The 16388-nt window shown below is 40.0% G+C and overlaps 1 protein-coding gene across 5 annotated transcripts in view; it reads right to left on the reverse strand.

Annotated features, from left to right (window-relative positions):
- The window catches only part of PTPRB (protein tyrosine phosphatase receptor type B), a 113661-nt gene that overhangs the window by 43661 nt on the left and 53612 nt on the right, over window positions 1-16388 (reverse strand). For all 5 annotated transcript variants that reach the window (XR_010932486.1, XM_067697337.1, XM_067697336.1 and 2 more), the window contains 6 exons: window positions 14183-14449; window positions 9981-10244; window positions 5696-5959; window positions 4900-5163; window positions 3843-4106; window positions 1420-1689 (listed from right to left, as the gene is read on the reverse strand). Coding sequence is in view for 4 of the 5 variants with exons in the window: in XM_067697337.1 (XP_067553438.1) it covers window positions 1420-1689; window positions 3843-4106; window positions 4900-5163; window positions 5696-5959; window positions 9981-10244; window positions 14183-14449 (1593 nt within the window). In the remaining variant the exon portion in view is untranslated. The remainder of the gene's footprint in view (window positions 1-1419; window positions 1690-3842; window positions 4107-4899; window positions 5164-5695; window positions 5960-9980; window positions 10245-14182; window positions 14450-16388) is intronic.

The following is a 16388-nucleotide window of genomic DNA, read 5'->3' on the forward strand; positions in this document are numbered from 1 at the left end:
TCTCCCGTTGCGGAGCACAGGCTCCGGATGCGCAGGCTCAGCGGCCATGGCCCACGGGCCCAGCCGCTCCGCGGCACGTGGGATCCTCCCGGACCGGGGCGCGAACCCGTGTCCCCTGCATCGGCAGGCGGACTCCCAACCACTGCGCCACCAGGGGAGCCCCTACCTTTTTCTTTTTTAAAGTACAAATTTTTATTACAGAACATTCACTGTCTGGCTGAAAAACTTTTATTGTCTCCTTTTATTTATTTTATAAGATGAAAAATAAATTCCTGAGGAAGGCACGCCAGGCACTATCTAATCTGGCCCGAACCCGCCTTTCCAGCCTCACGTCTCCACCATGTAACACACACTTCGGCCACCGCAAAATCTCCCTGCTCCTTCTCACACCTCCCTGTCTTGGTACGTGGTCATCTGTCTGCACTGGGTGTCCTTCTAGCTTTTCTCCACGTGGAGAATTGCTTCATCCTTCATGACAGTACTGAAAGGTCACTTTCAAGAAGACTTCCCAATTCCACCTGACTCCATGCTCCCCTTGATGCTGGACATTCCTCTCTCACAAACAACCCTTATCACAATGTACTGACATTATTTGTCCATGTGTCTGTCTCCCCCAATTGTCAGTCACTTCTTCCAGGGCGAGAAGCATGCCTAACTTAGCTTTATGTCCCTATCGACATCAAACCCCTTTCAGACCTGGGTGCTTAATAAATAAATGATCAGTTAGACCAGTGGTGCTGTCTGAATGATGGCCCCCAAAGATGCCCATGTCCTAATCCCCGAACTTGTGAATACGTTACCTTATGTGACAAAAGGGACTTTGCAGATGTGGTTAAGTTCAGGATCTTGAGATTATCTTGGATTGTCTGAGTGGTGACCAATGTGATCACAAGAGTCCTTAAAAGATGGAAGAGGGAGGCAAGAGAGCAGAGAAGGCGATATGGTGACAGACACAGCGGTTGGACTGAGGCCACTGCTGGAAGGAATGTGAGTGGCCTCTAGAAGCTGAAAAGGGTGAGGAATGGCTTCTCCCCACGAGGTCTCTAGAAGAAACACAGTCCTTTTGTGACCTGATGCCTTGATTTTAGCCCCATAAAACCTATTTTCAGATTCTGATCTCCAGAACTATAAGATAATAAATCTGTGTTGTTTGAAGCTGCAAAGTTCGTGGCAATTTATTACAGCAGAAATAAGAAATGAATAGAGCCAGTTTTGATGCAAAATCTGAATTGGAGTGTGGTGGGCTGAAAGCTGTGTGAATAGGCCGACTGGCGGAAGTGGCAAATCACGGTGAATGTCCCTGCTGTGTCAAGAAATATATATCATCTCCCAGTGTTGCTTCATCCCTTTGGCCCTACAGTTCTTAAGGAATAGCAAGACAGGGAGGTGTTGTACGAAACAACAAGCTGTGCGACTTACCTGTCCGGCCTTCAGTCTGGGCTTCCTTGCTAAAGAGGCCTCCACTGACGGTTAGGATCTGTATCTTGTATTTCTTTCCTGGTGTTAGGTCTTCAAATTTGTGCTGTTTAGTCGTGGCTGCCTCTGATGTGTTACTTAGGAGGATCCCATTTTCACTTAGAAGCAGGATATCATATCTTTCTGCCACGCCAACAGCTTTCTGCCAACTTACTACTAAGGAGTGACTGCTGTATGCATTGTCTGCAGTTATTCCCTGGACGGACGCTGGGACTGCAAAGAAAAGAGAGGCCAGTTCCATCACTTAGGGTTAAGTAACCAATTGAGAAAAACTTCCCTAAATCAACTGCAGATGGAAGATGATGCCTCATGGTTGCATCATCGACACTTTCCATGTGCCCTTAGGAGAAAGTATTTCTTGGCCTGAATAATCTGTATAACTGCTTAGATTCTCTTTTTTTTTTTCCTCTGATTTAGACAGATCTTGAAGTCAAACAAGTAGAAAAATTAGTGGAAGTGACACTGATAAATATGCAGAGAGATGCATATCGATGTATCTAGAAAGTGGAAGAATGCTGAACAAATTTACATTCAATGAATACAGTTTGGATGACTGAATGGTGTTGCTTGTTTAGACTTTCATTCCCAAGATTAACTCAGGTCAAAGCTTTAAGCATTGACCTAAGCAGTAGCATATAACAGTGTTTGTACTACAGCTCCTGATGTGAAAGGCCAGATAGTATTATTTGTTAATAATATTTTATGTCCTAAGCTTATATTTTTTCTCATTCTACATAATATCCTTAAGAGATCTCATCCACTCCCATGGTTTGAATTGTTAGCCATGTGGTGCTGACTCCCAAATTTAAACTCTCAGTTCAGATCTCTCATCTATTTTTGCAAATGACATCCCTCTCTGGATGTTCCACAGACACCGCCCCCCCAACCCTCAAGATGCCCAGACTTAACTGCTCATCTCCCTCCCACCACCTCCTCATTGCCCTTTGTTGGTCCAAGTCTTGGTCCAAGTCTTGATCCAAGCCAGAAACTTGTCACACTCACCTTTCTACAGAATCAGACACGAGTCTTGTCATTCCTGTCTCCTAAATCTTACATCTCTTGGGTCTTTCCACTTCTCTCCTTCTCTTCCTCACTAGCCTAGGACACTATCATCTCTCACCCACAGTACTGCAAGTCTCTTGTTTCCTCACTTCCCACTGTTTCTAACTGTACACAGTGTCTGGCAGATTCTCATAGCATGCCATGCTGATGGCCCTTTAATCGCTATCCACAATTCTAAACCCTTTAACAAGGCATACAAGGCCCTTCGAAATTAGGTCCATCTACCTACTTGGCCACATGGCTCACATCGTTATTCTAGCATAAGTAGTGTATAGCTCCGCAAATGTGCCATGCTTTCTCTTCCGTCCAGGCCTTTGCTTTTCTGCTGGAACCAGATCAACACATACTTCACCAGGATAATTTCTTAGTATCTTTTAAAATGTTACCTCCTCCTGGAAGCCTTCCCTGACTCTTTTTGTTTGCTCCTATAGTATCCTGACATTACTTTTATTTTAGCACTTATCATGCTATACTTTAGTTGCCTTTTACCTGACTCCACTATATTGTAAGCTTCTTTGGTCAGGGGCTCTATCTTGCTGCTGAATTCCCATTTTCTAACATAGTGCTTGACATATAGTTGGAGATATACGTATATGAAACAGACACAGAGAAGGGCACAGTACAGAGGCCCATGCCCCACAACTAAATAAGTGGTCATGAGAACGGAAGACATCTAGTACATATTGTATCACAGTAGAGAGAGCATGACGCTTGGAGCCAGACAGACCTAGATTTGAATTATAGCTCTAGGTCTTACTACATGTATCCTTGATAATGTTTTATAAACTTTCTAAGCCTTACTTTCCTCATCTATAAATTGAAGATAATGATCTCTACCTTGTAGTATGGTTAAAGATCATTTTAAAAGCCTGGCATTTATAGTGGTGCTGATAGCTTATGTTTGTTTTGAAAGTACTATGTGAATAGTGATATTAATATAAATAAACAGATACATTATTAATTCATCACCTAGATGGCATAGGTGTGTTTTTCTTCAAACAATTTTGAGAAAGGGGTAAAATTTTGAAACACGCAGAGTTAGAGAATCAACTACTATATCCCTTAGCAAGTATAAAAATCTATTCACATGATTTCGTTTCTAATTACCTTTCATTTGTTTTTGAATCACTCTATTCAGAAACAAAAATGCAAAGAAAAAAAATATGAGAAAGGCTCTTGAAACCACATTGAATTGTACGAACTTAGTGGTTTTGAATTTGGGTATTTTCCATTTGTGAGTGGCCAAGCCCATCCATCGTCCCATTATGGAGAACTATTTGGCCCTTCTCCAGGGGGACGCTTACCTGTACGCCCGAGCGCATCTACCTGGTTCTTCTGGGACCCGCTGACCGAGGCGATCACGATCCGGTACTGCTCCCCAGCCTCCAGCCTGTGGAACGTGTGCTCAGAGACAAGCTTGGGGACGGTCTGAGACTCAACCTTTTGATTCTGCCTGAACGCTGACACCGTGTAGGAATCCACGTCCCCTCCACCTGGAGTCCAGTTCACCGTCAGGCTATCTGTCGCCCCGTTGGGAGAAACGTGAATATTTTTGACAACACTAGGAACTAAAAAAGAGAATAAATTTAAAAACCATCACTTAGAGAATGAACTGTGGAAATTTTCAACTAAAAGTTTCGTGCTTCCTACCTTTTGGCATCTACTGAAAAAATACATATGAAAAATATTGGTATCAATCTACCATTTTTCTCTGACTTTTCTGCTTGAGCTGAAGTTGATGGGGGAAGTTTAGAGGGACATCAAGGCCAGTGAGTGGAAATGAAGAATGCCAGTTATATAGTGGGCGCTAACTAGATTGACTTGGTCCAAATCTTGGTTTTCTTATCTACTAGTTGTGGGACTATAGGCAAACTGCTTAACCCTTGTAAGTTTCAGTTTCCTTACCCGAAAAACAGCAATGATAATAATAGCGACCAGCCCACGAAATTGTTAGGACTGAACAAAATGTACATATAAAGTACTTGGCTGTGTGTCTAGTTCACAGTAAACTCTTAATAAATGTTAACTATTATAGCAACACTCCTAATAGAGTTCCAAAGAAGGACTATCCAACCAACCAATCAGGTTATTTATATTTAATCTGTAAGCCTCACAGGCAACAGCTATTTATATCAATTCAATGTTATTTTTCAGAAAGCTTTTTTTTCTCCCCCTACATCATACTTTAGTTTTGCTAAACCAGCTCGGACAACATTATTGTCACTATCAAGATAACCTTCTCCCTTCTTGCCACCCCCCAACCCCTTAGCCCTTTAAATCCTCAACCAAAACGCCTGGCTACCCAACATGCTAAATACACCACAGTATCTAGTCAGGTTCTAGAGCCAGATTTCCAATTACCTGTGAAGCCCTCAATGAAGGCTGACTGCTGCACATCTCCACTGATCGTCAAGACAAGAATTTTATACTGGCGCCCTGGTGTGAGGGAGGTGAATCGATACTCAGTTGCGGTATTGACAAGGTGAAAAGGAGGAAATACTTTCATATCGTTGAAGAGCAGTTGGATCTCATACTGGTCGACGTCCCCATCAGCTCGTGTCCATGTCACCTGAAGGTCCTCAGTGCTCCTGTTGTGCAATGTGAGATCCTTAACAGCCTCCGGGACTATGAGAAGACATTTCAGGGAAGTGACTGATCAGAGTTTACTACACAATAATTTATGAATCACATTCACAGAACTGGCAAACATCTCCCTTTCCCGAATAAACCACTTCAGCTACTTCATGCATAATTAAACAAGAAAAATTGGAAGCAACTATTACAATTGTAATTTTTTTTCTGGCATAAATCTTATATGCTAAGTATTGGTAGAATATAATTGTAAAATGAGTTTTGATCTCAATCCTAGGATAAAACAAGACATCTAGAACTTTAAATGCCACAATGCAGGAGGACAGGGAAGAAAAATGAGAAACTTGGTGTTCCTGCTACCCCACTATGCTTGCTTTCATCTGCCAATAAATATTCTGTAATTACAGGCCATGGCTTGGGTGAACGATGTTGGCTCCAACTGAGACTAACTGGGAATGTAATTTACTGATCAGTAAGCAGAGAAAATTCAAGGTTCAGATAAATTATTTACTCGATGACCTTCAAGTCCCAACCAACTACCAAATTTTGCAATCTTTCCACTTACTTGTTCTTCCATTCCCTTGTTCACTGGCTTCATATTGTCCACTTTTTGTAGTAACAGTGACACTGTACAACCGTCCAGGGACTAGCTTAACAAATATACACTCGTTTTCAGACTTGGGAATGCTTTTCGTCTGAATGAAGTTGTTTTTGTTTTTAATGGTGACTTCATAGTGATCAAAGTCTCCGGTGGCATGTACCCAGGATACCTTTAAATAGTCACTCCTGGCTGAGTTGCTGATACTGACTCCTTGGACCTTGTCAGGCACTGCAAAAGAGAACAGAAAACAGCTAGGGATTTAATGGTTCTGAGGGAGCAATTGATCACAGATGACAACACGGGACGATAAAGGAAAGTGAGTAGATTTTTACTGTGTGCATTTAAAAGAAAAATCTTAGACCTTCAGATCACAAATTTCTGGAGGGGAAAGATTGTTATCAGTTTAACTGATTAAATGGATCTTTTTACAGACCTGATGAATTAATTCTAATCCTGTTCTTAGCCTACACAAAGTGTCATGTACAAAACGGAGCATTAAACATAATAACTGATGATTAATATGAATGATGGCAATGATATTAACAATTCCAGCATACCTTGGTGACTCAAGATATGACACTAAGTTACCAAGAAGAGTATAAACAATCCAAAAGAAAAATGGAAGATGAGGAAACACATATGGTAACTAATACATGAAAAGATGTTCAACGTTGTTGGTGATCAAGGGAAATGCAAGTCAGGGCCGTGGCACAATACCATTTTACATCCATTTGGTTGGCAAAATTTAAAAACTTGATAAAACCAAGTGTGAGAGAGGATGCCCATCTACAGGAGATTGGATGAATTAAATGGTATATGAACACAGTGAAATACTATACACCAGTCACAATTTTTCTTAACTCAAAACACAAAAATATGGATTTTGACCTTAATATCAAAACACAAAATATGGATGAATCTTATCAAGATAATACTAAGTGAAAAATCTTAGTCCCCAAAGATTACATACTGCATAAAAAATACCTTTTTTTATATTAAAACAACTAAAATTTAAAAAATATAATTTTAGGATTACATAAATAATAAAACTGCAGGATGGAAGGCAAGAGAGAAAAATAAGAGTGAAGATGATGGTTACTTTGGGATGGACCAGTGAGGTGTGAAATACATGATCTGATATAGATTATTATCAAGTCCCTAGCTTTTATTTTGGGTAGTGGTTTCTCAAGTACATATTAAATTACTAAAAATTATTAACTAAATGTCTAAATTTAATTAAATGCCATAAAAACAAATAGCAGTGGCAACTGACGCACAGGATCCTGAACCAAGAATTATGATTAATCCAACTTTGTGCACCTGACATTCCCCATAAACATATAAACAAACGAACAAACCAATCTGTGCACCCATGGGTTTTTTCTCAATTGATCAATCAATCAATCAGTGCTTGTTAACAGGAACACTGTAAAATAAGGTAATTCTGTATTTTGAGCATGATATTAAGCATATTCTATTTTTTCATTTGGGGCTGTATTTTAATTCAAAAGTAGGCCCTAGATTCATTACTATTTGGCTATAACCGGATTTTATAAATATTAATGAGACGGAGCATTGAAAAGAAGTATGAACTCAATCAGATCCAGGGTCCTAAATTTCTATCTTAATACTAGCATGTTCTCTGGACTGGGTAGCCTCTGTCTGTGTCTGGTTTATGTTAAGGGATTTCTGCTCTGACCACATGCCACGCCTATGTCCAAGTTTTCTCTTCCACTTTCTTCCAAAGCATGAAATGACCCAGAAATTTCAATATTTTGGTATCTAAGCTACATTTTTCATGAAGCTTCTTAACACCTACAAGTTGCATTACTATCCTTTGTTGGCTTATGTGTGCTGGTTTTTGTACTGGAATATATCTCACCACAGATATGGAGCAAGGGCAGGTGTGCTTTTTTTCAAGATATTTATCTGGAACCAATCAGAGTGTTGCTAGAATTTAGTCATCACAGACTTGTACAGAAGAAATTCTGAAGTGACACTGTAAGTATGGGCTAAGAAAGGTCAACGATCCAGGCAATTTACTGAAGGCAAAGCAGGAAGAAAAACCAGACTGAATACCATGCTAAGTCAGTAAGGGGCTCTCCAGGTGGAACTGCGGGTAATTTGTGGGACTTGCCTTGCTGTATGGTGAGATGATGTGATACGGAATAAGAAATATTGACACTTTCACCCGAAATGTAGAAGGCATTGAGACAATCAGCCAAAATCAACAAGGCAACAACTCAGACACGACTCTCCAGTTAAACTGACTTGTCAGGGGCAGTGGTTTGCCTTGATTAGTCACGTGCCAAATCCAAGTTCATGTTGGTAAAGCATCAAAAGGGTGCTTTGAATAAAGGATCACTTTTCTTGCATTTAAAATCAATCCTAGCACAAGGCCTTGCAATATGAAGGTCATGTGAATAGGAAACATTCATGAATTGACACCAAGGGGCAGCAAGGGGCTAGTGGTTGGATGACATATCCTTTAATTGCTGGCAATTTTTAGGCTCCAAATTAATCAACAGAAGACACTGACATAAGCCTGCTTTGTAAATAAAAATCAGATCTCAGTCAGTATCGCGCTTATCAGCACAATACGTAATAATTTGAGGGTAGGGACTATCTCTTTATATTCCTGACTAGTGCTTTCAGGGAGAGCATGACGTAGTGGAAACAGCCCTGGAGTGCAGTAGGGCTTGGCTACTGCTCAACCGTGTGACCTTGGAGAAGCCACAGTTTCTCTCTGGGACTTTAACTCAAATGAGATGGGATTAGATCATTCTTTTTTTTTTTTTTTTTTTTTTTTGCGGTATGCAGGCCTCTCACTGTTGTGGCCTCTCCCGTTGCAGAGCACAGGCTCCAGACGCGCAGGCTCAGTGGCCATGGCTCACGGGCCCAGCCGCTCCGCAGCACGTGGGATCCTCCCGGACCGGGGCACGAACCCATGTCCCCTGCATCGGCAGGCGGACTCCCAACCACTGCGCCACCAGGGAAGCCCGGGATTAGATCATTCTAAGGACATTTTCGATGCTAGCATGCTGTAACAATGTAAATCAGTGGTTCTTAACTTTCTGAGGTCACAGAAACTATGAGAATCTGATAAAAGCCATTCACTCTCTTTCCAAAGAAATGCACATACCTGCCCTATCCCCGACAAGTTCACGGACAATTTGAGGGTTACTACTTTCCTAAGGTCTACCCACGAAGCACTGGGTGAAAACCCCTGATCTAGGGGATTTCTGATTATTCATTTACCAAACATTCATTACTCAATGAATGACTCTGGAGCCTACTAGGCTCCAGACCCTGTGCTGGGGCACTGGATGGTGTCAGTTGTCCCAGATTCTCATGGAAAAACTGACATTTTAAAATGCAAATATCAAACCATAGATCAGCAGGAAAGATTTGATAAAATATTAACCTCACCTTAAGCAGAAATCTCAGATGTAAACCCCAGGAAGCATAAGTATATTAGGAAAACGGTAGTTGTCTAAACTTAGCTCTTTCCAGCACATCGAAGACCAACCAGGACTGCAAAGCCTTTGCTAAGAGTTTGCTCTTAGTCTCAGAATTATAAAGGTTCACATCTTCACCTTGTGTGAAAAAGGATGAACAGTGGTCTTGACCAACAGACATTTCAGGAAGGATTTCAGGACAGAGAGCTTTGTAGGCTCTGGAGTCATTCAGAACTGGGTTCAAATCCAGGATCTGAAGTGCACCGGCTGTTTAACAAGTTAAACAGTTGGACAAGTTACCCTGAACCTTGGTTTTCACCCAGTGCTTCGTGGGTAGACTTTAGGAAAGTAGTAACCCCCAAATTGTCTGTGAACTTGTCGGGGATAGGGCAGGTATGTGCATTTCTTTGGAAAGAGAGTGAATGGCTTTTATCAGGTTCTTATCAGAATCTGTAAAATGGGAATAATAACCACAACTACCTCAATAAGGACTTTATAAGGATTAAATTAGTGAACATCCACAGAGCCAGGGTCTAGCAACCCTAAACAGAAATACCTGTTACTATATTTGAATATACTATGAATTCTAGCCACGAAAATGGTGTTCATCTTACTTTAAAGGTAACATCTGCTCACATAAGGAACTTCTTGTGTGAAAATATGAAGATGCCATAATAATGTGATCTCAACGGTCTTTAATCCCCTCATTACAGAATTGCTGCAGATCTGTGATGCCCTGAACCACATAGCCGGCTGGCTCTCATAGAGCCTGAACCTCCTGAGATCCTCACCTGTCCGCTCTTGGCCGAAGGAGTGATTTTCATACTTGCCACTCCTCGTCGTTATGGTCACATTGTAGAAGCGACCCGGGGTGAGGGAGCTGAAGGAACATTCGCTGACAGACTTGGCAATCACGAGGGACTGAACCACCCTGCCATCGTGGGAGAGTGTCACCACGTAGTTATCCACGTCTCCAGGAGCAGGCAGCCAGGATATACTGAGGTAGTCATTGCGACCAGAGTTGTTCACCCTTACTCCACTCACACTGGAAGGGACTGGGATTTGACAGGGGGAGAAAATTTAAAAAGAAAGGCACAGTCAAAAGTCTGAGTCATCTATTGCGGTGGGCAAAAACAGTGTGGACTCAGGAGATCTGATTACCTATGAGGTCAAGGAAGGGTGACGATTTCACTGTAGCTTCTGGAAGCTGAGAGTTCTTACATCATAAGATTAACCAAGATAAAAATCCAAGGAAGTCTTTTGGATGCCTCTTAAATACAAGGATGCTGTTACTGCATTTTTATGGTGTGGTTGTTTGTAAAGTATTTTAAGTGGAGGTTTTTTTATGTGAACGTGTCAGGAAGTCCCCTATGTAGGAAAGGGAACAGACATTAACTATCTAAATGAAAGAGCTTGAACCAAACCCATCAATAAAGAAAGGTTTTTGAGGGGAAAGGTGAAGAGTGCAATAGCTTTTCTAAAAGTCTTAGACATTGGGATAGCTTCGACCTTCTTGTGATTAATTTATTTATTCCTGGGGAGTCTAATCATTTACACAGGGGAAGGGGTTGTATTTCCCTTCGCAAAGCATTTCCTGCCCTCTAGTGGTGAGAAATAAACCTAAACGCCTATCCTGGAAGCAATAAGTCTGGAGACCGGACTTGAGGGCAGAAAGACATGCTGTGGCAATAATGGCCTTTCTAATGTCCACCATAATTATGTGCTTCTCTCAGTTGGGGTTTTAGCGTCACAAGCATTTACTAAGAACCAACTATTTTCCAAGTATACAAAAATGGAAAAGATGTGGATGACTGTAAAGAGTTCCCTGCCTAGAAGTACAGTCTGCAAATTAAGAATCATGGTATTGAATAATAGTTGTTCCATGTATTAGAAATAAATGCATGACAAATAGTACTGTCAGTAGTGAATATAATAATAAAATATATAGTATATATGAACTGCGCTACTGTTTTCATCATTGGTTGACTGACTTCAGCTATATATTTTCATATAATTGCCAATATCCCTACATCACATATAATGGACGGGATTCGGCTAGATGACCTCTGAGAATCCTTCTCATCTAATATGCTCTGACTTTGCGGTTTAATCCCCAAAGTCTTCTGTGCATTTACAAGCACTTATCCATCACCAAAATTATAAACAGCACTCTACTAAATAATTCTGCTAATGCTGTTCCACGCATATGGACATTTCCCAGATATAACATTGAACTTTTAGCCATTCTATTTATGTATTGATGCCTTCCGTCCTTTTTTTTTCCCTGTCCTTCTTTCGTCCATCTAACCATCTGTATATCCCTTGGTTGTTCTCAGAATAACTATGCTTGTTTTTCAAAACTGCTGGGAATATTTGCAACTATTAACATTTTATTAGAAAAGATATAATTATTAAAAGTTTCACCAAAAATATAAATTCATGTTTACAAAAAAGATATATTTATTTTTTTCTTTAGAATGAGCATTTTCTCAGGTTAGAATTAGATTTGTTAAGCACATCTGATATCTTCAATTTTAAATATTTTGCCACCTTATCTAAGCTGGGAGGGTTTATATATATGTTTCAACTCTGTGGAAATATAAGTGAATTATTCAACCTTGACTAATACTTCAGTAATTTGAGTAGATGGTAATGATTATCTAGGTTTTAGCCATTGAATTTTTTTACAATCTACCATGTACAGAATTTACTAATTGAGGCACCTTTCAAAATCTCTAGTTATTGTGCTTCTATAATAATATCCCGTTTTTCTCTTTTCTCATGATAATGTCTGCACTCAATGTGTTTGAATAAAATAACTGATGTTTATATTTATTCATATCTTGTCCTCTCCTTAAGACTTTATTATCATTCTTCAAAGAATTTCTTGTCTCGTTTTTGCATACTTCTGTTATATAATGGTCAAATATTGATACCTCTGTTGTCATTAAAATATAGGTATAAAAATAATTACAAGTCCCACTTATCAAGTGATCTCAGATATCAAACTATTTTAGTATAGCACCATACGCTGGAGAGTCCTTGTGGTATTTTAAGTTGGGAATTAACCTGTGTGGCGGCATCTGACTACTTGCTCACAAAACCATTTCCTTTTCCTCTTGGACACACAGCTAGACTGTATTTCCCAGCCGCCCCTGCAGTTAGGTGTAGTCATACAACTGTGTTCCCGTTAATGGAATGTGGGTGGAAGTGATGTGTTTACTTCCAGCTTTAGTAGTCTTCCGCCTCCCCATAACCTCCATTCTCTGAAGAAATGGAGAGACCTCTGAGAACCTAGAGGAAGGAAGAACCACAGATGGTAGGAGCCTGGGTCCCTTAATTACTGCTTAGAGAAGAACCAACCAATAGAGTTGTCCCGTCAGGAACACCCACATTGTACAGTTGTATAAGCAGGAAATAAGCCAGCCTAATCTGACTAATACAACTGCAAGTCACTGGGAAATGGATGCAAGATCCTTTTCAACTCCTCTCCACAACTTGTTATTTCTCCTTCCCCACTCTGACACCCGGTGTTGGGGTGACTTACTGGGGATGGAAGAGAAAATGAAGGCTTAGATAGATAAGTGAATGGCAGAGCTAGCACCAGAATCTAGGCCTCTTGATTCCCCAACTAAGCTTTTCAGTCCCTCACCCCCAATTATGCTACATTGATGGATGGTGCCAAGAACCATTAAAAGAGAAGAAGGAAGGTATCAGGATGAACACAGGCAACAGTATCAGTTGCCACAGAATGACAGAAATGGGCAGACATCAGTGAATTTCTACCTAGACTATAAAATATCTTTTCAATGACTTAGTTGCTCTTTTGGGAGAATTAATGAAGTTAATGGTCCTTGGGTTCATTAAGCAGGTGAGATTCATGATTTTGGAAAAGGATATATCTATGGATACCTGACGCTGATACTCAGAATCTGAGCATTGGAAATATAGAGGGAGGAGACTGACATCCAACTTAACATAATCATATGAAATTAAACGGGCAAAGTCACTGACCTGAATTCACTAATAATTATTAAAGCTTCTATTGGATTTATTTAATTGTATATCTTTCTAAGAAACTGGAACATACATTTTATATTGTTTGTTTATGTTCTTTCTTTGTGTTGTGTAGAAAATTGTATTCCCTTCTCTGGTGCTGCACCTCTGCCTGACACATATGACCACATGACATTTGATTACTTAGCTCTCTGCCCTATTTGACTATGAGCTCTTTAAGGTCAAGCAACATTGTTTAGGTGGCGTACAGTATTAAGCACTGTTTAATGTTGCTTGTGAAAATATATGGGATTGGGTAATTTTATTAGCTTAACTTTTTTTGTTTGTTTGTTTTTGTTTTGTGGTACGCGGGTCTCTCACTGTTGTGGCCTCTCCCGTTGCAGAGCACAGGCTCCGGACGCGCAGGCTCAGCGGCCATGGCTCACGGGCCCAGCTGCTCCGCGGCATGTGGGATCTTCCCGGCCCAGGGCACGAACCCGTGTCCCCTGCATCGGCAGGCAGACTCTCAACCACTGCGCCACCAGGGAAGCCCTATTAGCTTAACTTTTGACCATGAAAGTTGGAGATCATTTTTTTTTCTGTCTTGAAACCAAGAATATGAAAGAGAATGGAAGATACTTTTTTAAAAAAGTTCATGACTTGTTTACCTTAATCGGACATAAATATTTCAAAGAAAATCAGCTAGATGAAGGAATAAGCTTAGGTAGCAGATGACTATCATGTCATCGCAAAGGGTTTTCTAGGAGTTCTGACACATGTATTGGAGATTTTAGAAAATTTAGAATTCATTCTCTCCTACTCTCACCCATCATCCAATTTCCATTCCTGGGAGATCAACATGTACTGTCTGGACAGCACTGAAACTTGGCTTTTAGGAAGATCAGAGTCGGGTCTGTCTTTAGGATGTTTTAAAACACCTAGGATATACCCTGGAGGTTCCACGTGCTCAGATCGCCGTAGGTCACACTCTTCTTACCTGTCCTTCCCTCCACCACCACTTGTCGGGAAGAGATTCCTCCGCTTACTGTGGTTACCACCATGGAGTAGAGGCTGCCCGATTTGAGGGAGTGGAAGCTGTATCTGCTGGTCTCACTGGAGACACTTTCATTTTTGATGACCACGTTTTCATGGATCAGTAAGACTTGGTAGAAGTCTATGTCTCCCAATGCTTGGGTCCAGTTAGTGAAGAGACTGCTTGTTGTCCCTTGGTTGGCCACATGCAAACCGGTCACTTGGGCAGGCACTAAAACAGAGTAGACAGGGAAGAAAAAACAGATGATACTTCGTCACCCTAAGGAAGTGTAACAAAAATGAGTAAAAAATGGAGACAGTCTTGAAAATGCTAAAAAAAAAATATATTTTTTGATATAGACACTCAGCTTTATTTCCTGTGAAATATGGAGAACTATTCCCCTACAGAGACTCTACCATTCTGAAAAAGCTGCTTATATGGGAAATCAAAATTATTTCAGATCCAAGGATAAGATGATGCAAGCCTATTACGTAGTCTTGATTTTTAAATTTTAAATAATAAAAGGCTGCTATTTTTTTTATTATATGATATTGCTTATATGTGAATTCTAAAAAAGAATACAAATGAACTTATTTACCAACAGAAACAGACTCACAGACATAGAAAGCAAACTTATGGTTACCAAAGGGGAAGGAGAGGGAGGGATAAATTAGGAGTATGGGATTGGCAGATACATAAAACGCTGCTATTTTTGAAGACTGCTTACTTAATGTTATTTTATCTGTCCCTACCCCGTGAGAACTCAAAGCCACATGATCTACTGGAGCTAATGGTTGTTATGGGGTGGTATTGGGAAATCCCTTTAACCTGATGATTAGATTGTAGTCTAGGAGACTGGTAATTCTTTATTGGCACATTCTCAAGAGGACTATTCTTACACATGAAAATGCTACAATGCTATATGTTATAGTATTATATAATAATAATAATGATAATGAAATGATAACAACTGATTGCCTGTTATGTGCCAGTTATGGACTCTATGCTTTACAGATGTTATATTATTGGTTACTCATTCAAAACTCTATAGAGTTGATTTTTTAAATTCCCTTTACAGAGGAGGAAACCAAGGATCATAATGTAAGTAACTTAGCCTATACAACAGTGCGAACAAATTGTCATTCTGGCGTCCAAAGCCTGATTTGTCTCACCTGTGAGCCTGTACCCTTTACCTAATTAACAACTACTGTGATTTTTAACCTGTCCATTGACAAATCTTTTACACAGATCTTGAAGTTGGCACTTGATCAACATACATCTCTTTTGTGCCTCTTCCCAGAATTATGATAATCAAAGGGAGTGGAACCTTGCACAACGCTTCTCAGAAATCACTGACTTGTGGATTTAGGTACAAACATACTTATTAAAATACATTACTGTACATGGATCAAAAGATTCAATTCCAATTCTAAATTTCATATGGAAAGCAAAGGAATTAATATGCCAAAACAGTTTTGAGAAAGAAGAATAAAGTTGGAGGACTAACATCATCTGATTTCAAAACTTCTAGAAAGCTACAGTAATGAAGACAGTGTGATACTGGCAAAAAAGTAGACACATAGACTGATGGAACAGACTTGAAGGTCCAGAAATAGACCAAACACATATATAATCGATTGATTTTTTTTTAATAGAGATGCAAGGGCAATTCAGTGGAGAAAGGAGAGTCTTTTCAACAAATAGGACTGGAATTATTAGATATGCATAAGCAAAGAAATAAACTTCCCCCCATATCTCACACATATACAAAAATTAACTCAAAATTGATTATACACCTAAATTTACAACCTAAAACTATGAAACTTCTAGGAGAAAATTTTGGTGACCTTGTGTTAGACAAAGGTTTCTTAGGTATGACACCAAAAGCATGATTCATGAAAGAAAAAACTGGTAAATTGACATCAAAATTAAAAACTTATATTCTGCAAGACATACTAATAAATTAATGAAAAGACAAGCCAGGGGAGGAGATCAAGATGGTGGAGTAAGAGGACAGGGAGCTCACCTCCCTGTCACCAAAAATATATCTACATGTGGAGTAATTATCACTGAAAACTAATTGGAAACTGGCAAAAATACTCCTGTACAACCAAGACTGTAAGAAAGATACACACGTAATAGGGTAGGAAGGGAACAGAAGTGATTGGGT

The sequence above is a fragment of the Pseudorca crassidens genome, chromosome 11 (genome assembly GCF_039906515.1).
Source record: "Pseudorca crassidens isolate mPseCra1 chromosome 11, mPseCra1.hap1, whole genome shotgun sequence".
NCBI classification, from domain to species: Eukaryota; Metazoa; Chordata; class Mammalia; order Artiodactyla; family Delphinidae; genus Pseudorca; species Pseudorca crassidens.